This window comes from Nematostella vectensis, chromosome 12 (assembly GCF_932526225.1).
Source record: "Nematostella vectensis chromosome 12, jaNemVect1.1, whole genome shotgun sequence".
NCBI lineage: Eukaryota > Metazoa > Cnidaria > Anthozoa > Actiniaria > Edwardsiidae > Nematostella > Nematostella vectensis.
In genome coordinates this window covers 2,086,861-2,112,609 of record NC_064045.1, presented here as the reverse complement: position 1 = coordinate 2,112,609, position 25,749 = coordinate 2,086,861, and the positions used below count along the sequence as shown (strand labels likewise).

Below are 25,749 nucleotides of genomic sequence, written 5' to 3'. Positions count from 1 at the left end.
TCTAAAATACAGCAGAAAATGACTTGAAAGAGCCTAAAGAGTATTGTTCTTTGCTATGACTTTTGATTAAAATAAAGTGTCGTGAAATATCTTTTATCTCAATATTGCGAACTGGAAATACTCGATAGAAACTCAGAATTACCCAAAAGTGAGATGAACAAATCTAAAGACTTGTGACTTTACTCACCTGGCGTGTAAGTTGGTCCCGAGAACTTTCTTAATATTTAAGCCATGTGAATTTCGGGCCCGAGAAGTTCGGGTAGGATTAAAATCTATAAGAGAATCATCCTTTACATGAATCTTTGTGGTTAAATACGATGTTTGACGATATTTCAACACAGATACCATAAATTTTATAGAAATTAGCCAGCTTTTCAAATTTAAAAAATAAATCGTTTTCGGGCCCGAGAATTCTCGGGTGTTTTGAGAAACGAGCCCCGGGCGTGTAAGTTGTGGGAAAAAGAAAAACAAGAGCTTTTTCTTTGAATATTGGACGCCTGTTGTTTACAACGCGTTCGGTCAGCGGTCTCCGAATTCAAGATGGCGGACGCAACGTAAATGGCACGTTGTTCAGGCTATGGACGATTCTACAGTAGAATATCGAGTCTATATACGAGATATACTCACTTCAGGCACAGGACAGCTGGAAACCGTGCTGGAGAGTCGCCTGGTTGAGTATCTTGCCTTCTTTAGCCCTCTGATTGGTGACTACATTTGGCAAAACCAGGCATTCAATTTGACAAGTGTTAAAAGTGAGTCTGAGTATATAAGTACATATAAGATACTCTTGTACCTATCAACGGACACTTAGGTTTGCACTAAAATCTTTAGAGATCAAAACATAATTGATTCCAGGGGGATAATTTTTATTTTATAAAGAATCTGCAGAAAAGGCCCTTTTTGTATATAGCTACTTTTTTTACAGAAACGCGACAGCCAGTCTACAGATCAACGTGTATCTTTACATTTTTCCGAAAATGCATCAATAGCAGCGTATTGTAGATCAACACAGCTTACACGAAAATAGGCATTCTGCGGTCCAGACATTTTTGGGAATATTGGCACGAGGTCTTGTGGTGTTTTTCTTGTCAATTTGACATAATATTTTTCTTGGAACCCACTTGTCAATACCCCATCCTATCAGAACACTTTTTATTTAGGAAAATAGGTATATATTCCACGAATGGGGGAGAGTTGGCATCTCTGTATGGGCCATGCACGAAAAACAAAGACCATGCAAATAACATCCTGGGGTATCAAAATACAATGGGGATTTGATTTGCAGCTCTAAATGCAATTGGCAATTGTTGGAGAATTTTACAGCAGAGCTCTAATGAAATTTCTCTTATCATGTATCAGTGCATATTATAAGCATATAAAATATATTGCATAAAGAGGCTTTTAGTTGGTCAAATTGTCTTTTGCATTTTCAGGTGAGAGTCCGCCATGTCTGATGGGTCGTGTAGACTTTGGTGATAGCGTGGATGATGAATGGTTTATTGTCTATCTACTCACTCAGCTGTCAATAAAATACCCTGACGTTTGTATCAGGTAAACATGTCATATTGTATTAATAATATCTGCCATGTCTCATGGGTCGGGTAAACTTTGGTGATAGTGTGGACGATGAATGGTTTATTGTCTATCTACTCACTCAGCTGCCAATCAAATACTCTGACGTCTGTGTCAGGTAAACATGTCATATTGTATTAATAATATCTGCCATGTCTGATGGGTCGGGTAGACTTTGTTGATAGCGTGGATGATGAATGGTTTATTGTCTATCTACTCACTCAGCTGTCAATCAAATACTCTGACGTGTGTGTCAGGTAAACATGTCATAATGTATTAATACTATCTGCCATGTCTGATGGGTGGGGTAAACTTTGGTGATAGTGTGGACGATGAATGGTTTATTGTCTATCTACTCACTCAGCTGTCAATCAAATACTCTGACGTCTGTGTCAGGTGAACATGTCATATTGTATTAATGATATCTGCCATGTCTGATGGGTCGGGTAAACTTTGATGATAGCCTGGACGATGAATGGTTTATTGTCTATCTACTCACTCAGCTGTCAATCAAATACTCTGACGTCTGTGTCAGGTGAACATGTCATATTGTATTAATAATATTTTCTTATGGGCTTTTTGCACAAATTGCGTCATCCTGTTTATTAAAAGAACACCCATGCAGGACCTTGGTACTAGACAGTACTGTTGTCATGTGAACACAGTGCGAAAGTCATTCCAGTATGCGAACAGCCCCTCACTCACTGCCTTTAGGGTCCCCTAGCCTGCAATGTGTACTGTTGATTGAGATGGCATAAAGGGAAGACCAAGTACACTTGCGGCTCATCCTGTGTTATGATACAATGTACCTTAGCATACATTTTGTCCAATTTCCAACCTTATACCCAAGCTCAATAACCCGCTAAAGCTTTGACTACATGTGGAGAAAATAGTGTACATACATGAATGTATAATGGCAGTATGCATGATAGTGATGGTGAATGCATGTATAATTGCAGTGTGCATGATAGTGATGGTGAGTTCCTGTTGATTGAAGCAGCTCATGTGATTCCAAAATGGCTGAAACCAGAAAGTAGCAAGAATAGGGTAAGAATACATCCCCCCCCCCCACACCCCCATACCCCCCACCATACCCCCATACCCCCCACCATACCCCCATACCCCCCACCATACCCCCATACCCCCCACACCCCCATACCCCCCACCATACCCCCATACCCCTATGAGGAATGCAGAGGGGACAAGAGGGTTGTTCTCTTAAATACTGGAAATGCATTTTGAAATAAATGTGTAATGTTTGAAAAGATGATAAAATTTTGCACTAACACTGGATGATTATAATATAATCTTGGCACCACTGAAAAGCTTATAAAATTGGGAGCTTTTAAATTCTTTATTAACTTCCTTATTGCAACTCTTTCTTTGGACTTTCTTTTCCAGGTCTTCATTCAGGGAGGGAATGTCCACATCATTCCCCTCCCCTCCTCCCCTGGGGAAATAACTATATTCCCAACAGGATGGCCAACTCTCATTATATCACTGCAACTGGTGTTTGGTCCTCATGAAACAGCAGCTGCACAAGAGATACAGCAGGCCATTAAGCAACGGCTAGACAGGTAGTATCGTGTAATCCCATGCAGATATATGTGACTTTTTTGTTGCATGTTGCATAGGTTTCAGCTATTCCTAACACAAGCCTCGGATTGGTGCAAATTTTATGTGCAAACGAGGGAGAAATCCCTAGAGCTTATAATATAGGGTCATCACTTACTAGGTAAAACTGGTCTTTGATTGATCCATTGCTTTTTTTTTTCATTTTGGATTCTAAATGGGGTAGCATGTTTTCTGACTCTTCACTGCAGCTTCACTGCAACTCATAGCAAAGATAAATAATTTCTTAGCTTATCGTGAAGGAGTTCTCCTCAAAAGGACTTCTTTTTGATCTCGCTGTTGTATGTGAATCTTTTGCCTGCAACTGAGACTCACTGAGACTCACTCTGTATTTATTTGTGTCCTTGGCCTACAACTAGTAGGAACTTCAGAATCTCAACATTTAACTTCATTATTTGAATATTCTGCTATTTGCAGATTTTATTTATGTTTCTACCCAAAGAATAGCAGTGTAGCGATGGGTACCTAGAAATGTCAAAAGTCTAGCAAAAATTTCTCAAAGTTATGGAATCTCAGCTTTTTTTAGGCATGTCTCCAAGTGTTTTTTTTTTTAATTTTACGGGTCTCAGAGCCTCGTTTTTTTTACTAAGGTCTCACAGCCTCGGATTTTTAAACACTGTCTCAAAGGGGTCAGTACGCAGCTCTTACACGCTGCAATTTGATTGGGCAAATGAACAATATCCGCACCTCGACACAAAGAGCAATAAGAGACAAAAGAACTCCTTTGTAGAGCAAAGATAATAGGAGACAAAGCAGCTGCGTACTTACTCTCTCAAAGTCCTTTTATTTTGTTAAACGCTATCTGTTTTATGTTGTTAACCATGCTACTGGTTTTCCCTACTTTTCCGAGTCTTGAGCCTTTCCGCTCTAGGCAGAAACTTAAGCTAAATAGCAAGACTGTATTTCAACTCTAAAATTATTCTTTTTCAACTGATGTTTATGACATACCTCAGCAAGTTATCCAAAAATAAGCTCGAAAAAGTTCAGTCTCTGATTCCAAAATTTGATTAATGTCTAGGGCTTGGATTCTGAAACGCGGGTCTCAGCGCCTTGGCAAGTCTCGGATTTACCCATCGCTTCCCCTAGGATAATAGTTTTTTGCAAATAAAATGCAAAAGTTTGTTGGAATCCACAGGGTTGCTTACTGATGATGAACAAATCCCCCCTACTTGATTTTATGCTGAGTCATTGTAGAATTCAAAGAATTCTGAAACTTTATAGCCTGCAAGACAGGCTCTTTTTGTAGTGAAAACCAGCCAGCCATTTTCCCGACACAGGGGAAAATGCACCAATCACAGCTATCACAGCGTACATAAAGTCTTATTATTTTACTAAGCATCATATTTTTTTCCAGGTTCCCTGATGCAGTACAGGAGATGTTCCACCATGCCAATTTGTATGTTCCTCCTGGTGTTAAATATTTATTGGAGAAGAATCTGGCACTAGTTAGCCAAGCAGTAAATGCCTTCTACCACAGGGACCCCAGAGATATGAAGGTAGATTAGTAGCATATTCAGCATTATATTATCATGATATACTTTTTATTGTGGGCACTACTCTGTAACTCTGAAGATTCTGGGTCCTTTTCTTGTGTGACACATGGTTTCATAGGTAAGGGTCGAGTTTAAGGTGTTAATTCCCCTCAGGCTGCAAAAAGAAAAGTTCTGTACAAAAAATGCCAAACAGAATATTCCTCTTGCATTCAGTACCCCTGTTTATATGTCTTTTTGCCCAGAAGGCATTCAGTACATGGGGATGCAAGTAACCCCATTATATAAGGAGCCATTTAAAAGTTGTGTGCGAGTAAAAGCCAAACATAGCCACCTTGTCTTTAGGTGATATCCCCCCACCTTGTCTTTAAGTGATATCCCCCCACCTTGTCTTTAGGTCATATCCCCCCACCTTGTCTTTAGGTGATATCCCCTCCACCTTGTCTTCAGGTCATATCCCCCCACCTTGTCTTTGGGTCATATCCCCCCACCTTGTCTTTAGGTCATATCCCCCCACCTTGTCTTCAGGTCATATCCCCCCACCTTGTCTTTAGGTCATATCCCCCCACCTTGTCTTTAAGTGATATCCCCCCACCTTGTCTTTAGGTCATATCCCCCCACCTTGTCTTTAAGTGATATCCCCCCACCTTGTCTTTAGGTCATATCCCCCCCACCTTGTTTTTAGGTCATATCCCCCCACCTTGTCTTTAAGTGATATCCCCCACCTTGTCTTCAGGTCATATCCCCCCCACCTTGTCTTTAGGTCATATCCCCCACCTTGTCTTCAGGTCATATCCCCCCACATTGTCTTCAGGTCATATCCCCCCACCTTGTCTTTAGGTCATATCCCCCACCTTGTCTTCAGGTCATATCCCCCCACGTTGTCTTCAGGTCATATTCCCCCACATTGTCTTCAGGTCATATCCCCCACCTTGTCTTTGGGTCATATCCCCCACCTTGTCTTCAGGTCATATCCCCCCACCTTGTCTTCAGGTCATATCCCCCACCTTGTCTTTAGGTCATATCCCCCACCTTGTCTTTAGGTCATATCCCCCACCTTGTCTTCAGGTCATATCCCCCCACGTTGTCTTCAGGTCATATCCCCCACCTTGTCTTTAGGTCATATCCCCCACATTGTCTTCAGGTCATATCCCCCCACCTTGTCTTTAGGTCATATCCCCTCCACCTTGTCTTTAGGTCATATCCCCCACCTTGTCTTCAGGTCATATCCCCCACCTTGTCTTTAGGTCATATCCCCCACCTTGTCTTTGGGTCATATCCCCCACCTTGTCTTTAGGTCATATCCTCCACCTTGTCTTCAGGTCATATCCCCTCCACCTTGTCTTTAGGTCATATCCCCCACATTGTCTTCAGGTCATATCCCCCCCACCTTGTCTTCAGGTCATATCCCCTCCACCTTGTCTTCAGGTCATATCCCCCACCTTGACTTTAGGTCATATCCCCTCCACCTTGTCTTCAGGTCATATCCCCTCCACTTTGTCTTTAGGTCATATCCCCCCACCTTGTCTTCAGGTCATATCCCCCCACCTTGTCTTCAGGTCATATCCCCCCCACCTTGTCTTCAGGTCATATCCCCCCACCTTGTCTTCAGGTCATATGTCCCCCCACCTTATCTTTAGGTCATATCCCCTCCACCTTGTCTTTAGGTCTTATCCCCCACCTTGTCTTCAGGTCATATCCCCCACCTTGTCTTTGGGTCATATCCCCCACCTTGTCTTCAGGTCATATCCCCCACCTTGTCTTTAGGTCATATCCCTCCACCTTGTCTTTAGGTCATATCCCCCATTTTGTCTTCAGGTTATATCACCCCACATTGTCTTCAGGTCATATCCCCCCACCTTGTCTTTAGGTCATATCCCCTCCACATTGTCTTCAGGTCATATCCCCCACCTTGTCTTCAGGTCATATCCCCCACCTTGTCTTCAGGTCATATCCCCCACCTTGTCTTTGGGTCATATCCCCCACCTTGTCTTTAGGTCATATCCCCCACCTTGTCTTCAGGTCATATCCCCCTCACCTTGTCTTTGGGTCATATCCCCCACCTTGTCTTTAGGTCATATCCCCCCACCTTGTCTTTAGGTCATATTCCCCACCTTGTCTTTAGGTCATATCCCCCCACCTTGTCTTTAGGTCATATTCCCCACCTTGTCTTCAGGTCATATCCCCCCACCTTGTCTTCAGGTCATATCCCCCCACCTTGTCTTCAGGTCATATCACCTCCAACTTGTCTTCAGGTCATATCCCCTCCACCTTGTCTTTGGGTCATATCCCCCCCACCTTGTCTTTGGGTCATATCCCCCCACCTTGTCTTTAGGTCATATCCCCCCACCTTGTCTTTGGGTCATATCCCCCACCTTGTTTTTAGGTCATATCCCCCCCAGCTTGTCTTCAGGTCATATCCCCCCCACCTTGTCTTTGGGTCATATCCCCCACCTTGTCTTCAGGTCATATCCCCCACCTTGTCTTCAGGTGATATCCCCCACCTTGTCTTTGGGTCATATCCCCTCCACATTGTCTTCAGGTCATATCCCCTCCACCTTGTATTCAGGTCATATCCCCCACCTTGTCTTTGGGTCATATCCCCTCCACATTGTCTTCAGGTCATACCCCCCCCTCTCCCTTCAGCAAAGTGCTCAGCAAAAAGCTAGATCTGCCCTGAAGTCAAAGTTACAGCCAAGTCTCGCTACAGACTCCCTTGGTAATTTAGCGAAAGCCTTAAAGCTTTTGTGTTTCAGTTTCATCAGGGATTGTTTTCTGTCTTAAAGGATACTTTCACGGGTGAAGAGTGATTTTATCGTTCTTAAAAAAAAAACTCGGGAATAGTCAAAATCATGCAAAATAATGATACGTTTATTCAATTGCCTTTGATCTTTGAGATAAATGCAATGTTGTACTTAAAACGCCTCTCACCATGCAAGATAGAAATAGATTGAAATTACCACTCTAGTGGAATCATTCAGATCCTCTGCGTATGATCGATAGGCATAAGGGATATGTCCATCCAAGGTCTGATGCAGTTTTATTACCCACCTTTTCATATTAGTAGAATTGGCATAGTACAAGTATGCAAGAGCCCCTTCAAAGGGGGAAAGTCGACCCTATATGGCTAACAAGCTTGTTTGTTGCATACCACAGGCCTGCAGACAGATGAAGTATTTCCCGCCTGACCAGACTGTGAGGACAAGGGTATGTGTACACTAGGGACCTTTCACAGGTGATGGCGACTGCATCAAGGATGGCGCACGCTCACAAATTGCTCAAGCCAGGCGCATACCGTAAGATGAATTGCAAGTACCTCACTGTCTCCCGAGTCAAACAACTCACAGTTTAAGCAGGAGAGAATTTTTTCCTCAGTTGCTCTGAGAGGTAATTTTGTTTGATCGACGCCTGCGTTTTGTGAAGTTTTTGCCTCGCGGGGCAGTGAGGAATGTGCACCCGCGTGAAATGTTCCACACAGTGTGCGCCAAGCTTCAAATATTACAGCAAGTCTAGAACGATGGCACGCACGCGGCCACGGACCTGAATGATCATTTTGGAATATTTGTGAGCGTGCTGACTGATCCTTGTGGCGCCATCGTAAGTTGTGTATTGTACTTCTCTGTTTCACAGAGGCGTACAACATAACCTTCCAACCTTGTGTTCATTTATACCTTGTCTGAACCACGCCTCTAGTGTTTCTACAGTTTGTCAGTAGTCTTTCTAGTTATACCATTCAACTCATTAATAATTTTTATGCCCTTACCTTTCATGTTATGCTAGTAATTTTTGCCAGTGCCCCACAAAAGAAATATCTAATATTTTGCAAAATAACATTTCATTTTGCTCTGACTTCAGGTTCGTTTCACCAAATGCTTGTATGCCCAGCTAGCGCAAAGACAGTTTTTACCTGACAGGGCATCGTCATGGAAACTGCCTCCAGCGTCACACCCTCACCATGGCAACCATGCCCTGGGCTATAAACTGGTATCAATATCACCTTTTTTATCAATCAATATCATAATAATTTCTAATAATTTCTTTTTCTAAACTGCTTCTACATATTTCTCCAAATTGAAAATCTCCAAACATAAATGCAATAATGCAATATTGCTTAAAGTGTGATGATAAATTGCTGGACTTCTATGTTACAGGGTTCGTACAAGTCCTTGAAAACCTTGAAAGTGCTTGAATTTTAAAATTTGAAATTCAAGGTTTGGAAAGTGCTTGAATTCTTATTATCAGTCCTTGAAAGTCTTTGAAAAATATCTGATTTTAAAGAGGCAAAAGTAAAGCTTATGGAATGTGGATTAATCGCAAATTGTAGCAAACTATATCGTTTGCGAGCTATTGCTTTATATAATTTTGGCCGCAGTTCTGTATTTTAGGCTACCTGTATTTTTTACGGGAGAACCAGTGGTAGCAGGTGTTTGGCCTTGTTAATGATGTCAAGTCTTGGTGAGAGCAGAAATATACTGAGGTGACATGTAGACTTTGCATAAAGACATTCAATATCCAGAGCATGGGCATTTCGGCATAGAAATTACGGATGTACAAGATAAAGTATGTATAATCCATGCCCCAAAACAAGATCAGCATAGATCATTAGCAGATTGTACAGTGAAAGGAAGTATGCTTCGCCAAGTTCAAGCTCTTTGCTGATGGTGATGAGAGATTGTGATCTCCTGGTGCTCCCGTACACAGAATTTGTGGAGAAAGCTGAGCAAGCCCAGAAGACGATCTTCTTGGATTTTAACTACAAGAGAGGTGGCGAATAATGGTCCCTAGATATATTGGTTTTCTCTCCAAATTTCAAGGCATCTCGATTTCTCGGATTTTAGAGATTTGACTTCACGTTCTGGTTCTCGAGAAATGCAAGATCTCGTTTTCTCTGATTTAAAAAAAAGCCTACTTGTCATCTCGGAACTATTTCTCAGATTTACCATTCGCCTTAAGCTTAACAGGCTGGGTGCGTCCTTCTTACAGCATCTAGCCTGGAAGAGTTGTGCTCTGGAAGTTTAAGATGCTGTTGACACTTTTTCATGGTCAGGCAAGAGTCGAAAGAGACTTCTCTATACATTTCAGTTGAAAACGTGCGCTTGCTAACTGCTAGGTGCGGCAAGTCAAGGGAGGAAACATTACACCCAATGTCATGAAGACTAGGGGAGGGCCAAGGAGGAGATTGTTTGAAGTCGTAAGCGAAAATGGCAAGAAGAGCTAGAGAACATGTGGAGGTGAAACTGTATTCCAAAATTAACGTCACCACTAGGGACGGTAATTTCAGTTAATGGAGCCGGAGCCAGGCTCAAAGGTCACTCATAAATCATATCGTACGGGTACGCGTATCATGCTACGATAGCACAGGTATGACTCAATATGTTTCACGTTAGATACCTCACTATAAACGCTCTTAATTCTTATTGGTCGCTATCTACCTATATAAAGTGCCACACCTAAAGTAAAGTCTTTCGCTTAATAGCTAGGAGTACTGTAAAGAAACATTTGAAAATCGGTTAAATATGCCTAAACGTTTGCGTTTGTCTGGAGGAGACGAGTTCTCTCTACCGATGTGCTTGGTCTTCGACTACAAGCCCTCAACTGCCCCTCTAGTGGAACGCGGCAGCAACAAATAGATCGCCTCAGGCAAGCCACTCAAGGCGGTGAGGAGGCTTCACCCTCAGCCCTGAGGTGTGCTTGTGCATTGGTGGACCAGCCAATACTCTCGTCCGATCCTTCACGCGGAGTGTAGGGGAGATGAGTGAGGCCTTAAGGTCATATGCTTACACTACAGTTGCTAAGGAGAAGCAAAAGGCTTTGAAAGAAGAAAGTTTTGAACGTTTGAAAAAAGTTTAAAATCTGTAGGCGAACGTTTGCTTGAAATCACCGTTTAATAACAGTTGCTCACCAGTGAGTTATGATGCTTGTGTATGTTTCAAAGAGTCCAATCGTCTTCTATTTTCGTATTAAAAATAGACCATGTACAATTGATAAAAGCTCTGGTAAAACTTGGAAAAGTACTTTGCCCTATATTTAATTTTCCTTGAATTTCTCCTTCAAGGACCTTCAAGTCCTTGAAAAAGTCCTTGAATTTGATTGTTGGAAAATTGTACGAACCCTGTGTTAGATACCGTCATGCGATACGTTATTGCTTATGGTGTGATGATGAATTACTGGACTTCTATGTTAGATACCGTCATGCGATACGTTGTTGCTTATGGTGTGATGATGAGTTACTGAACTTCTATCAGTTAGGTGCCGTCATGCGATGCAATATTGGTTATGGTGTGATGATAAATTACTGGAGTTCTATGTTAGATGCCGTCATGCGATGCAATATTGATTATGGTATGATGATAAATTACTGGACTTCTATGTTAGATGCCGACATGCGATGCGATATTGCTTATGGCGTGATGTGCACTAATGTAAACCGCCAAGAAAATTATCTTAAAGTAGAACTGGTTTCTACTTTTTGCAACATTGCGAGAAAAATTGCCGTGTGTACGATCCCTCTGCGACCTGTTTTTTTTTTTTATTCGTCAATCAGATGGCACGTTTCTTATCCATTTTGGCTGACTTTCTAAGTTGCCAATTGAGTAGCGGCCGTTTTACTGTAACACATTACACTCTCAGGTGCTCTACGGTACGGTAATACGAACAACAACAAGCAGCAAACTTCCAACTTGTCTTATTTCAACCAAGTGTCAGAGATGTGGCTTGAAATGTGTTGACGTCATTTTGCTGCGAGACAAGTTTTTTCATGGTAGGAATCCGCGCAACGGTCACAAGTTTTGTTGCAAAAAGTAAAAAGACCTTCTACTTTCTATAATCAAATCATCCATTAAATGCCGCTATTTGAGCATAGCTTTACTTTTTATACCAGTTTCGATTTTAATGCGTTTCTTTAATTGTAGACTTGTGGATTTGAGATTCTCTGTTCCAAAGCATCATCCGATTGTAAACAGGTAAGTCAATGAGAGAAGCATACAGAAGAATACAGTTTTCTCTGTATTCCAGTTGGCAGAATCATCTAGTTTTCTCTGTATTCTCAGCGCGCAGTCAGAACATGAGTGCAGTGTTGGCGTGAAGTAAAACAAGAAGAAAATACCTTTTTCCCTTACAAACTACTTACAAGTAGTAATGGCTCATACATAAAATCGCACCAGAAGGGTTTTTTTGAAGGTTTATATGTTTTGCGGAAATATTCATAAGATAGCCTGACTCTGACGAAACGGGTTTGTTTGGCCATTCACAGCACAAAAACAAAGTTGAGTAACCTTTTTTATTTTAAACTCGTTATATGATAGAGATATTATTTTAAAAGCATAGAAAATTTGACCATATCTTTGATTTCAGAGAATAGCCGCAAAGGGACTTTTACTCTAGTTTCCCCGGGTATTAACAATTTGAACTTGAATAATATCGTGTTTTTACGGACCCCCTATTGTATCATACAATTATACATCAATGGTTTATGGCGTTCCGATCTAAACGTCGTGAGGTGTTCTTGTGGTCAAAGCTTGAAACGGCATGCGTATATATACTTAGAAATTAATGATCACTACCACTCGAGCAATCAGCGCCCTCCATTTGGACCTCAAACCCCTAAATCTTATAGTAATTAAGGTGTCCAAGCGGTAAGGGCATTGAACAATAGGGAATGAGTTAAATGTAGTTAGCGATAAGTGGTAATCTACCGATTAGTATTTCCGAAGTTGCACGGGCACGGAAAAATCAAGCGCTTCGAGTCTTGCTGACAACCATACAATGGCCTTCGACAGTAAGATATTATTTTGATTGTTTTACATTTAATGGTGTTGATTTGCTACTGACATCTAGTATAAAAGCATTTCATGTCTCGTGGCGGTGTTAATTTTCTAAGAAAGTTAAATAATAATCTCTCGTGTTCTATGGAATTTAGGACACTCATTAACAAAAATCTGCTCGTGCTAACGCACTCGCTGATTTTTGTTAATTCGTGCCCTAAATACCATAGAACACTCGCGTCCATTATCTAACCCTAACGCACTCGCTGATTTTTGTTAATTCGTGCCCTAAATCCCATAGAACACTCGCGTCCATTATCTAACCCTAACGCACTCGCTGATTTTTGTTAATTCGTGCCCTAAATACCATAGAACACTCGCGTGCATTATCTACCCCTTACATAGGCACTAGTATCGATCCTCGAGAGGCAACTGTACAGCTCTGGCTATAGGCCCTTATCGTTGTTTTCAACCACGACCTGGCGATACATGTATGAGGACGAAATATCAAAATAACCTTCTGAAAAAATCATGCTTTATTTACCAAATTCAATCTAAAATATCACAACAGCTTTGTCAAATTGGTTGCTCATAATTTGCTAGGGTGGTAAAGAGATATAGAAATATGACAGAGATATACCCACGATACTTGGCGAAATTTATTTGAATGATTGATTTTTTTCACTTATTTGTATTTCTGGTGCTATATTAAAAATTTTAAAAACGAATATTTGATGTTTTTTTTATTGTTTCTATGTGACCAAGCACCGAAATAAAAAAATTCCCAGTTTAAACCTTAGCGTTTATGCCAAAAACTGCTACCAAAAAAAATATTTCAAAACACAGAGAAACAATAACTTTTTAAAAGCATCAGCAACAACAAAATAAACATTTTTAATGAGCCTTTCATTTCAAATTATCAAACAATTAAGGGTTTTCGAAACGTTTTACACACATTTATTTGCTGATTTGGTTCACACTTCACACAAAATTCAATCAAACTTTGTCAAGTGCAACACAACATCATTACTGTAGCTTTGTAAAACAACAGTTTTCTACTATTTAATATTATTAGAGTATTGTTTTCGTAGGTGTTTGAAGGTGGCCAGAATATGAAAATAAAGTAATACAGGTCTTTTGAAATAATATTATTATCTTACAGCCGAATTCAAAGTTTTGCTTCCGCCCAGAATTAAATTCCTTGTTTCTTGTTTGCGAATAATGTATAGTCAATCAAAGCAAACAAGCAGGGCAATAAATCAACACAAAGGTTGATAAAATGGTATGTTTACGGTGACATGTCGAGCAGTAGCCCTTCGCCAGATCCAAAGAGACTGGACAACAAGCAGACATCTTTTACAAAGTTCGATTTACTAAGAGGTATTCCTTAAAGAGACAAGGGCAAACACACCCTAGCCAACCTTCCAATCACGCGCGCTTCTTTGTTTTTACCGTTTCTAATCATGCGGGGTTTCCTTAAAGAGATGCTCATTAATCAACGGTGATCAATTGAAGGCAAAATTATCGATTAAGCTATAAAACAGTTTATTCAACTGTACATTACTTATCTCCTATGGTACAATCGTCTTGAACCTTCAATCTTAAGTCATCCTCAATCTTAAGTCTTCTTCAATCATCTTCAATCTTCAGTTACTATTGAGAAACCAAAAATGGCTTTCCCTCATGTGTTCTGTACTAATGAGACTGCTCCCTCGGCTCTCCCATTTGTAACTGGCGGGATTTCTCTATTGCTCTTCCTTCTCGTCGTGCCAGGGAATTTTCTAATCCTCCTGGCTATCTACAAAGACCCAAACCGAGAACTTCGCAAGAACCCTTTCAACCTCTTCGTGGGAAACTTGGCAACGGCGGACCTCTTAGTTGGATTACTGGTACTCCCCATCTCGGCGGCAGTTCACATTCGCGAAGGACTCTTCATTCTACCGATCATCTCTCAGATATTAGCGATTCATATGTCTTATTTCGTAGCTTGCACGGCCTCCTTGCTCAGCCTCGCCGCCTTGACGTTAGACCGTCATATCGCGGTCATGTACCCCTTGTACTACCGTACGGCGCTGAACCCAAGGCGAGCTTTTGTCGCGTCCGCCCTCATTTGGGCTCTCTCGATATCGCTTACATTTACTTATCTCAAAGTTGGTTCAAATATCTTTGCGTTCGTTTTTGCCAATATCTCTATCGCCGTGTCTTTGTTCTTTCTATTTTCTTGCCTTTACATAACAAGAAGGGTTGGAAGAAGAGATGTCATTCTGGAAAATTCTTCATGCCCTGTGAACAGATGTGGCAGAAGGCGTCACAGTAAACTCCAGACGCGGACTACTAGAGTGTTCAGCTTTGTTCTAATCACCTATATTCTTTGCTACGGGCCCTCTTGTGTGCTTATCTATCTGATGAATTTTTGTGTTCGATGTAGCTGCGCGCAGATTCACTGGTTTCGGGACTTGCAATTTTTGTTTGTACTCGTGAATAGTTGCACAAATCCGATTTTATATTCATGGAGATTAAAAACTTTCCGAAATGCATTGAAGAAGCTTCTAGGAATTAAGTCAACAAGGCAAAGTTCCAGCTCTTCCACCTCAAGCAATATTTGCCAGCAGCCATCGAACTCGATAGCTGAAGTGAGAAGTTACCAAAATGACGCCATTGAACTTGTGAGCTTTAAAACTCTTTAAAACAGTAAACAAGAGACCTGTTAAAAGTTACGGAAAATCGAAAGATGACACAGTTCTCGATATAGAGTAAACATTTTGCAATTCAAATAGATCAGCTAACCTCGATATTGAAAAGGTGATAAGTGCTTAACGGGAAGTTGTTTGTTTTTTTTTCGAGTATTTTAAAAATAATTGTCCATGTCCACATTTGCAAACAAGAACTGATTGAACTGATTTATTAATAAGATGAGAACTACGTGAGTAAATAAGTTGATTTAGATTTACTGCAGTTGCTTCCGCTTTTGCAATATTGTCGAGTACACTTTTATGCATATGAATAAATACATTACGATATGAGATTGTCTTTGCAAATTACCCTACAGAATTCGAAATGAGGAAAAACTTTCTAAAAAACAAGAACAAAATGTTTTATTTTCTAGAGTCGCGTGTATCTAGAAAATTCAAGCGTTTCATATTTGTGTTACTGTTGTAAGGATCTGTGGCCGATTTCTTAGAATCTGGTTATTTTTTCCCTAGAATAAACTTCGGGATAAAATTTGTTTTCGAAAGGATGGCTAACTTACGGTTAATATACCGTCCCCAATGCCAATCCGGATTCACGGGCCGTTGTGGGATGAGCGAGTTAAGTCTGCGGGGTTTTACGACTATTCCTACCGGTCAGTCAGCAAATTAAAGCCTGCATTGTGGTAGTTTAGTTTCCCTAGAGAGGCTTCAAATCATCTCTATGAGACGTTCTTATAAATAAAAGAGTGAATATCACTTGACACCCGTGATCGCTCGTAATCAATTACATTCTTAACGGTCACCAAGAAGTTCTAAGAACGGCCATTAGATATTTAACGGAAGAATTCCCACGCAATCCCACACACAGAAAAAAAAAAACAGAATATATCCTGTGTAGAAATCTAGCCGAAAAATATTAAACACAATATTAGCCCCTCCCCACATCAAATTACATACTACAAATTTGTAGGCAATAACAATCTTAAGTTATACAGAAAAAAGGAAGAAATGATTTTTGCGTTTCAGACTGACATAAGTCACCAAGAAGTTCTAAGGACGGCCATTAGATATTTAACGGAAGAATTCCCACGCAATCCCACACAGAAAAGAACACAGAATATATCCTGTGTAGAAATCTAGCCGAAAAATATTAAACACAATATTAGCCCCTCCCCACATCAAATTACATACTACAAATTTGTAGGCAATAACAATCTTAAGTTATACAGAAAAAAGGAAGAAATGATGTTTGCTTTTCAGACTGACAGAGTCTATTTCTCATCTGCTGTTTAATAACCGTGTCCCTAGTGTAGAATGAAATGCCTTTCGTTGCGGAACTCGACCCATTTGAAAATATGCATTTGAAAAGGCAATGGGTGTTATAAAGAAATCAAGTGCATGAATATCCTTGGGATGTTTCTAAGTATATCCAACAAACGAACAAAAAAAGCTTGCTTAAATAGCACCAAATAAGCGCGCAAACAGGATGCGGTTATGCTAATGCATCAAGTTTGTATTATACTTTTACCGCGGGCTCCAGTGGTTTTTGCTTTTGTCATTTTCGTTCATCTGTTCATTTGATAACAAGTTGTTGTTCTCAGATTAATTGTAAATGTACCGGTGTTTGATGCTCGGATTAATTTTAAATGTACCGGTGTTTGAAGGAGTTTTCGCCCGGTTGTACTAAGAAAACACAAGGAAATATGACAGAGAATGAAGCCACAAATCTAAGAGGAAGGGGCTAAGATTTCAAAAGGAATGAATAATTTTCCGATTGTAAGCAGAGGATATTGTTCACCCACGCACGCTATAAAATTACAAGGTTTAATGTGCCTTACGAAGAAATTTCGCATCGTGCTAAAGATGTGTGAAATCAAACTAACGTATTATGACGGCTTGAAAATCGTTGTTTGTGCACTTTGAAAATATAGGAGTCAATAAAATCAATCTGGATTAGAATTTTGAAAATCGCTCAAACGACTTTTTAGCCCTTGCAGAGATGTTGAAGCAGCGATTGGATTGTTGGTTAAAACATATTGGGTCTGGAACTCGGCAGAGGTGTTTTGACAAAACAATGCAGTACACCTGGCCTGGCTCAACTTTAAAATGACAAACTAGACGGAAAGAGGATTCCCATGAATCACTGCTTTTTTTTTTCACACGAAAACTGGGCGTGTAGAAATCCGCATTGATTATCTCTAACTCGCTTTACCCCTTGCAGGCGATTCCAAGCGGGCCTCGGTGGGAGAGATATCTCAATTGCTTGCTGAACCAGGGATACTTCAAGGTCAGTGAGTAGATTCTCCCTACTGTTGTCAAATATTTCCTTTATGTTATGGTTACACGAAATTAAAGATAGAAATGGCGAGATAGTCAATCACTTATCGAGAAATCCGTGGCATTCTCTATATAAAAGTAATAATTTTCCATAATAAGTAAACATTGCAAGACTGCTAATTTGTGATTTATTTTTTACAAAGCAAAGCAAAGATTGCCGTTTTCGGCTTTGTCACACTGAAGGTCATAGCACACGAAGCAATGTTTCCAGCAACTTGCGGCATTCTTTTTTTTGCGTTGTTAGTCGCAAGAATAACTAGAAGTTGTTTTTTGGTTTTCGCAACATTGCCCTTTAAATCATGTTTCTGCAACTCGCAGTGCAACCTGCAATACAATCTCAGGACTTTAGCCAATCAGTGCATGTTACCTCAAGGCAACGGGGGAAGATTATAATTATGCACGAAATATTACGAGCGTGTATCATTTCACTGCGACCTGCATTATCCTTCATTCGTTATCGTTGCAATACAAGAGAAATTGCGAGCGTGTATCATTTCACCGCGACCTGCATTATCCTTCATTCGTTATCGTTGCGTTTATCATTTCACTGCGACCTGCATTATCCTTCATTCGTTATCGTTGCGTTACAATAAATATTGCGAGCGTGTATCATTTCACCGCGACCTGCATTATCCTTCATTCGTTATCGTTGCGTGTATCATTTCACTGCGACCTGCATTATCTTTCATTCGTTATCGTTGCGTTACAAGGAGGTAAATTGCTAGACTTTCAGTTTTTTTCTCGATGGTTTCTTTATGCAACCCTGTGTGTACTTGTCTTTGTAATGTCATCAGTTGTCATCTCTCGTGGATTAGGGTGAAGTGGACGGCTCCCAGGGGTATAACAAACTGTTACAGAGCGCTCGGATACACTTTCAAGAAAGCTGTGCTACCGACGAATCGTTTGATACCAACAATTGGTCACGTGGTAGTAACAGTGACGTCGGAAGTACAATCCTCGCAATGCTTGATGGGGCGGACATTGATGTGGAGCAAATGAAACGGGAAGAGTCTCAACTACCCCCTGAAGACGGTAAGTGAGGAAGAGGGGGGAGGGGAGCGGAGGGGGGCTCAAGGCAAGTAACTTGTCAGGTGACTCCAGTAAAGAGCCTGACAGGGGAGGTGTGGGGACAAGAACATAACATGACTTCTTAAATCTAGCAGAAGCTTCATGAAAGTCTTGGATGACACCATGGATAAGCCCCAGGGGAGGGGTGAGGACAAGGGACTAAGATGATTCCATGAATGAGCCCTAGAGGGGAGGGGTGAGAACAAGGAACTAAGATGACTCCATGAATGAGCCCGAGGGGGGAGGGGTAGGAACAAAAGATTTAGATAACTCCATGAATTAGCACTAGAGGGGAGGGGTGAGAACAAGGAACTAAGATGACTCCATGAATGAGCCCTAGAGGGAAGGGGTGAGAAAAAGGAACTAATATGATTCCATGAATGATCCCTAGAGGGGAGGGGTGAGGGCAAGGAACTAAGATGACTCCATGAATGAGCCCCAGAGGGGAGGGGTGAAAAAAAGGAACTAAGATGATTCCATGAATGATCCCTAGAGGGGAGGGGTGAGGGCAAGGAACTAAGATGACTCCATGAATGAGCGCTAGAGGGGAGGGGTGAGAAAAAGGAACTAAGATGATTCCATGAATGATCCCTAGAGGGGAGGGGTGAGGGCAAGGAACTAAGATGATTCCATGGATGAGCCCTAGAGGGGAAGGGTGAAAACAAGGAACTAAGATGACTCCATTGATCAACCCTAGAGGGGAAGGGTGAGGACAAGGGCTTAGATGACGCCATGGATCAGCCCTAGAGGGTAGGGGTGGGGATCAGGACCTGCCTAATGATCCTTATCGGAGGAGGGGGGACAAACTTGATCAAAGGATTGCCTGGGATGTTATCATTCCTAAGGAGACTCCTTGTTACGGTAGATGACTCGTGGCTTGATGTTTCGCCTGAGCAGTTAGACGCGTTATTGATGAGCTACAGAAACACGCAGCAGACCGCTGACCCCGCATCGTCCCATCAGGAGGCTCAGGACACACAGGTGGATCTCGCTTGTTATAGACTCTACCGTAAGGCGTGTATTTGCTGAATTGAATAACTCTGTCATTTGTAATAGAATCTTCAGTAAGGCGTGTATTTGCTGAATTGAATAACTGTCATTTGTAATAGACTCTACCGTAAGGCGTGTATTTGATGAATTGAATTACTCTGTCATTTGTAATAGACTCTACCGTAAGGTGTGTATTTGCTGAAAAAAACAATCTGGAACCAGTTCGAACAGTACAAATTTCGGCATATTAAAATAGTAAACAGCCGATAACATACAAAGACTACCAACATCGGGGGACGGGGCCATCCCTACACGCGATGAAGACTCTACTTCCTTTCTCTTCTCTCCCTCCTCCACACGCGATGAAGACTCTACTTCCTTTCTCTTCTCTCCCTCCTCCACACGCGATGAAGACTCTACTTCCTTTCTCTTCTCTCCCTCCTCCACACGCGATGAAGACTCTACTTCCTTTCTCTTCTCTCCCTCCTCCACACGCGATGAAGAATCTACTTCCTTTCTCTTCTCTCCCTCCCCCACACGCGATGAAGACTCTACTTCCTTTCTCTTCTCTCCCTCCTCCACACGCGATGAAGACTCTACTTCCTTTCTCTTCTCTCCCTCCCCCACACGCGACGAAGACTCTACTTCCTTTCTCTTCTCTCCCTCCTCCACACGCGATGAAGACTACTTCCTTTCTCTTCTCTCCCTCCTCCACACGCGATGAAGACTCTACTTCCTTTCTCTTCTCTCCCTCCTCCACACGCGATGAAGACTCTACTTCCTTTCTCTTCTCTCCCTCCTCCACACGCGATGAAGACTCTACTTCCTTTCTCTTCTCTCCCTCCTCCACACGCGATGAAGACTACTTCCTTTCTCTTCTCTCCCTCCTCCACACGCGATGAAGACTCTACTTCCTTTCTCTTCTCTCCCTCCTCCACACGCGATGAAGACTCTACTTCCTTTCTCTTCTCTCCCTCCTCCACACGCGATGAAGACTCTACTTCCTTTCTCTTCTCTCCCTCCTCCACACGCGATGAAGACTCTACTTCCTTTCTCTTCTCTCCCTCCTCCACACGCGATGAAGACTCTACTTCCTTTCTCTTCTCTCCCTCCTCCACACGCGATGAAGACTCTACTTCCTTTCTCTTCTCTCCCTCCTCCACACGCGATGAAGACTCTACTTCCTTTCTCTTCTCTCCCTCCGACGCCTCGTTCTCGCGCCTCGGTACGCTGACCTCGCCCTGGTCGCCCGAGGATGCAAAATCTTTTTGTAATGTATGCTTCTTGTCTTTTTTTCACAGATAGATGCGGGGTTTGACTTGGATCACGTGACTCGTAGTATGAACGCGTTTGTCGAGAACGTGTCGAGTTACGAGGGGGCTGAGTTCCCAAGGTGCGTCACGTGACATACCCCACCCCCACCCCCCCTATTTTAAGATGTTCAATTCGAGAAATGAAGAACAGAAGTGGAACATTTTATGTTCTCGGTAGGCATGATTCGCGAATCTCGGGTCGAGTTCTGTTGTGGGTAATATTTTAGGGCAAGTTCGTTATATAAGGAATTACAGCTCAACGAATTCAACCGTGAACACTAAATATGTGTGGAATGTTTATTGTCTTCTGACGAATCAGACGCGAGAATTCAGAAACTGAGACTTGTTGAGACATGTTACTAGTTGACTGTTTGAATATCTCGCGAGTGATTGGTCGGAACAAACGTTCCATACATATTTCCCGTGTTCATGGTTTTACTGGTCGCGCTATAACCATGGAGGCCGTATTCCGTCTCAATAAATTCAGCACTACCCCCCCCCCCCCCCCCCCCCGAGGTTTTTTAATCTTGTTTTAACAAACGATCGACATTTTGGTGCCAAAAAAATATGCATGACATTATATAAATATTTTATTTTAATTATAAAATTATAAAATAATTATATAAAGGCTTTCAAGCTTCTGTGTGTCTACCGTTATTGCAAGGTGGAAAATTGTAAAATCGGCAAAAGGATCTGTTCTCCTATCTGGAAGTCCTGCCAAGATTGATTCTTCACGCCATGTCACACGAGTAATGTGTGAGTTTCATGCAACTCAGTTCTACTTTTCTAGCGGCGCAAAATGTAAGTTGCCAAAAGAGGATGTTACAGGCGAACTTTTCTTGCAACTCGCAACGCAAGAAAGAATTGGTTGCAAGTTGCCGGAAAAGTAGCCTGTGTAACCTGGCCTTTGTCCATTACGTTCCAGTGAGACGGAGACGGACGAGGTTCGGCTTGACGCTGATTCGTTTATGGACACCATGAGGCGGTTACTAGGTGCGTCTGATATTGGATTTGTTGACTGGATGGAACTCCTGGAACTCGAACTGATAGCCAAGAAGTCACGCGACCTTTTAGGTGGCAGAAACAAGCAGGCGCCGGCTTTTGGCTTCAAAATAGCAACACAAAAAACCTGTTATTCACCGCTTACAAATCAACCAGAAAAATACTATATCTTAAGGGCTTATTTTCATTGAAATGTTTAATTTTTTCGTTGCTTTCTGGCGTGACGTTGAGTTTGCCACTCAAAAAGACGCATGACTTCTTAGTGTGAGTCGCATATTTTAATTTCTTTTTTTCGGTAATCGTAATCAGTATTTTGATGCTGAAATTAAAAATATTCTTGGAGAAACGTTTATTTCTCGTTTGAGTCTAGCTAGTATAGTCAGCATTACTATTTAATCGACATAATCATCGTCGTCATATTCACCATTAATATCATCATCACCATCAATTTCACCATTATCATCATCATCATCATCATCATCATCATTTTCAACATTAATCACCACATTTTCATCGGTTTCCGCTTTCAAGAAAGAGCCGAGGAAATAAGAGACCCAAAAGGTAACCAAGGCAACGAAGAAGAGGACGACGACGATGAGGATGATGACGACGACGATGATGATGACGTTGACGATGTTGATACGGATGTCGTGCAATACATGCATGGAATGGACGAAGAGTTAGAGGCCACCCACATTGCCGAGAGTTTTCAAAAGGTACAAAGCTCAAAACATGTCTCTCTCCCAGCACGCCAAACATGCCTTATTGATCTCCTTGTCTCTCTCCACAGCACGCCAAACATGTCTTATTGATCTCCTTGTCTCTCTCCACAGCACGCCAAACATGTCTTATTGATCTCCTTGTCTCTCACGCCAAACATGTCTTATTGATCTCCTTGTCTCTCACGCCAAACATGTCTTATTGATCTACTTGTCTCTCACGCCAAACATGTCTTATTGATCTCCTTGTCTCTCACGCCAAACATGTCTTATTGATCTCCTTGTCTCTCACGCCAAACATGTCTTATTGATCTCCTTGTCTCTCTCCACAGCACGCCAAACATGTCTTATTGATCTCCTTGTCTCTCTCCACAGCACGCCAAACATGTCTTATTGATCTCCTTGTCTCTCACGCCAAACATGTCTTATTGATCTCCTTGTCTCTCACGCCAAACATGTCTTATTGATCTACTTGTCTCTCACGCCAAACATGTCTTATTGATCTCCTTGTCTCCCACGCCAAACCTTTCTTATTGATCTCCTTGTCTCTCACGCCAAACATGTCTTATTGATCTCCTTGTCACTCACGCCAAACATGTCTTATTGATCTACTTGTCTCTCACGCCAAACATGTCTTATTGATCTCCTTGTCTCCCACGCCAAACCTTTCTTATTGATCTCCTTGTCTCTCACGCCAAACATGTCTTATTGATCTCCTTGTCACTCACGCCAAACATGTCTTATTGATCTCCTTGTCTCCCACGCCAAACCTTTCTTATTGATCTCCTTGTCTCTCACGCCAAACATGTCTTAATGATCTCCTTGTCTCTCACGCCAAATATGTCTTATTGATCTACTTGTCTCTCACGCCAAACATGTCTTATTGATCTCCTTGTCTCCCACGCCAAACATGTCTTATTGATCTCCTTGTCTCCCACGCCAAACATGTCTTATTGATCTCCTTGTCTCTCACGCCAAACATGTCTTATTGATCTCCTTGTCTCACGCCAAACATGTCTTATTGATCTCCTTGTCTCTCACGCCAAACATGTCTTATTGATCTCCTTGTCTCCCACGCCAAACATGTCTTATTGATCTCCTTGTCTCTCACGCCAAACCTTTCTTATTGATCTCCTTGTCTCTCACGCCAAACATGTCTTATTGATCTCCTTGTCTCTCACGCCAAACCTTTCTTATTGATCTCCTTGTCTCACGCCAAACATGCCTTTTTGATCTCCTTGTCTCTCACGCCAAACATTCATGTTTATTGAATCTTCAGGAGAAACCGATATCGCCTAATTTTGACCAGCGTTCCTCTGTACCTGACGAATGCTCGGCTGATGACGTCACGTCTGACGACGGCCCTGTTGATGTGGATTTGAACCTAGTGCAGAACCTTCTGGAGTCGGTCGCAAGTCAGCAGGGGCTCGCTGGTCCTGCCTCGAACATCTTGTCCTCGATGGGCATCCGACTGCCCGCCGACGAGACTTCGTAGCCTGATGAAGATACTTATATACTCAATAGATATACCCGATACTTCGTCGGGAAATGGTTGATTAAGTCAATACTTCGTCGGGAAATGGTTGATGGAGTCTACTCGTATGCGGGTCATGAAGTAATCGGTTTTACTTTGAAATCTTGGGAAAAGCGTTGGTTCATGTACGAGTGGATAGAGTTGGTAGAAACAAGCATGGAAACCCTTGAATTATTAGAGCTTGTATAATAGGAAGTCAATATGCGGTAGATAAGAGTCGATAAGAACTCGGTTACTGACGATAGAGTCGACAAGAAATCGGTCACTGACGATAAGAGTCATTATTCCTTTATACAATTCACAAGTTACCATGGGCAAACCCGACCAAATGTTCGTGTATCGAACATTATCTTTAATTTGTGTACCGAATATATCTGTAATAAAGCCAATTTATTTAGATTGTTTTCATAGATTGATCTGGTTCCGTTTAGCCGTAATTCTTAACAGTTTACGAGATTTTCCTCCCTCATCTCGATTCACCTCCTTCCTAACTCGTAATAAAATACAAGGGTAGGAAGGTTCAAGGGCTGGCAATCACAACTTTCACTCTTCGAGGCAACTTTTTCGGCAGAAAATGGACAACTTTTCCCTTCAAAATCCAATGTGCCATAAAAGAATACTTTTTAAACACATCTTTCGAAGAAAATAATCAAAAAGGCCAGAATTACCCCGCAATTTTTCGCTGCAAAGTCGAACTTTATCGTTCTTTCGAGGGTGCTGCAAACGGTCGGTCCACTGAGCGCGGGGCCTGGACACAGTACAGAATACAATGCAACGCATGAAAACGAGGTATTTGAATGTAAATCCACTGCGCAGTTTCTGTGTGCTCGGATAAGATTGCCATACACACGCTACTGAAACATGTGCGACGACTGTTTTTCTACTACTGTGACTTTTGGTACTTGGGGTCTGATAATGTTAATTCTGTCTATAAAAACGTCTTTGGTTTTAAATATTTTTGTCCATTTTTTTACCAAGGCAAGTGCCTCGCTCGCCTCATGCTGGCTACGGCCCTGTGGTTAGAATTAGTTTGACTCTAATTTTTGCCGCGAAGCTCGCTGATTGGTACATGCTGGCGTATGCAATAAATACTGGACCCTTTCTCCTGCGAGCCAGAATGTCGAGCGCAAAAAGAGCCCAAGTCTGGACTCTTGTGGAACCCAAGAACCGGCAATAAGAAAGAGCTCCTCTTAAAGCAGGTATCATCCAAATTACTCCCAGATGAGTATTGTTTATTATGTCTCAGTAGTTCGCCTACGTCCTTTAGACTCAAGACAGTGCAGTAAAGCCTAAAGGAACAGGCCATCTTTTAGTGTTCTCATCCGAGAAGACTGGAAAGACACCAGACTTCCGTTTGTAATATCAAATTTGATTCAGGATTTGAATCTGGGCAACATTGTTGGGCCAAATCATATAACAATCAAGTCCCCCCGGGCCTCCATAAGATACTAGCTATAGTAGTTGCACACATATAAGAACCTGCTTTTACTTGGTAAGCCTAAACATTTTTTCGCCCCATGACAGGTAATCCGGAATCCATGAAAAAATGAGATATGGGATCCGGAATCCATGAAAAAATGAGATATGGAATCCGGAATCCATGAAAAAATGAGATATGGAATCCGGAATCCATGAAAAA

At 41.8% G+C, this 25,749-nt stretch overlaps 2 protein-coding genes across 4 annotated transcripts; both read left to right on the top strand.

Moving 5' to 3' along the window:
• Positions 1-510: 510 nt before the first annotated feature.
• On the top strand, positions 511-24,507 carry LOC5509535 (protein ecdysoneless homolog). 3 transcript variants are annotated; one of them, XR_007305175.1, is made up of 16 exons: positions 513-752; positions 1,434-1,551; positions 2,532-2,619; positions 2,974-3,149; positions 4,559-4,700; positions 7,851-7,901; positions 8,550-8,678; positions 11,606-11,656; positions 17,369-17,434; positions 18,300-18,516; positions 19,418-19,533; positions 20,844-20,935; positions 21,781-21,848; positions 22,389-22,573; positions 23,856-24,127; positions 24,159-24,507. XR_007305175.1 is itself a non-coding variant. In XM_048719446.1 (15 exons), exons 1-14 carry the CDS (start codon positions 578-580, stop codon positions 21,834-21,836), a joined length of 1,614 nt encoding a protein of 537 aa, XP_048575403.1. In that variant the 5' UTR covers positions 511-577; the 3' UTR covers positions 21,837-21,848; positions 22,389-22,572. The 3 variants fall into 3 exon arrangements, 2 of the variants coding, with proteins under 2 accessions (XP_048575403.1, XP_048575402.1); XM_048719446.1 differs by lacking the exons at positions 23,856-24,127; positions 24,159-24,507 and adding an exon at positions 21,520-21,656 and having other exon boundaries at positions 511-752; positions 22,389-22,572; XM_048719445.1 differs by having other exon boundaries at positions 23,856-24,507.
• On the top strand, positions 12,505-16,898 carry LOC116616361 (galanin receptor 2a). The gene has a single exon (XM_032378460.2). The coding sequence runs from the start codon at positions 14,128-14,130 to the stop codon at positions 15,142-15,144; it is 1,017 nt and encodes a 338-aa protein (XP_032234351.1). The 5' UTR covers positions 12,505-14,127; the 3' UTR covers positions 15,145-16,898.
• Positions 24,508-25,749: the final 1,242 nt, after the last annotated feature.

Excerpts from the sequence above, each read along its gene's own strand:
- LOC5509535 (XM_048719445.1), top strand. The coding sequence starts at position 578 with ATGGACGATTCTACAGTAGAATATCGAGTCTATATACGAGATATACTC. Across the intron at positions 8,679-11,605 it reads ATGCCCTGGGCTATAAACTG|ACTTGTGGATTTGAGATTCT; the intron begins GTATCAATATCA and ends CTTTAATTGTAG. Across the intron at positions 19,534-20,843 it reads AGGAGGCTCAGGACACACAG|ATAGATGCGGGGTTTGACTT; the intron begins GTGGATCTCGCT and ends TTTTTTTCACAG.
- LOC116616361 (XM_032378460.2), top strand. The coding sequence starts at position 14,128 with ATGGCTTTCCCTCATGTGTTCTGTACTAATGAGACTGCTCCCTCGGCT.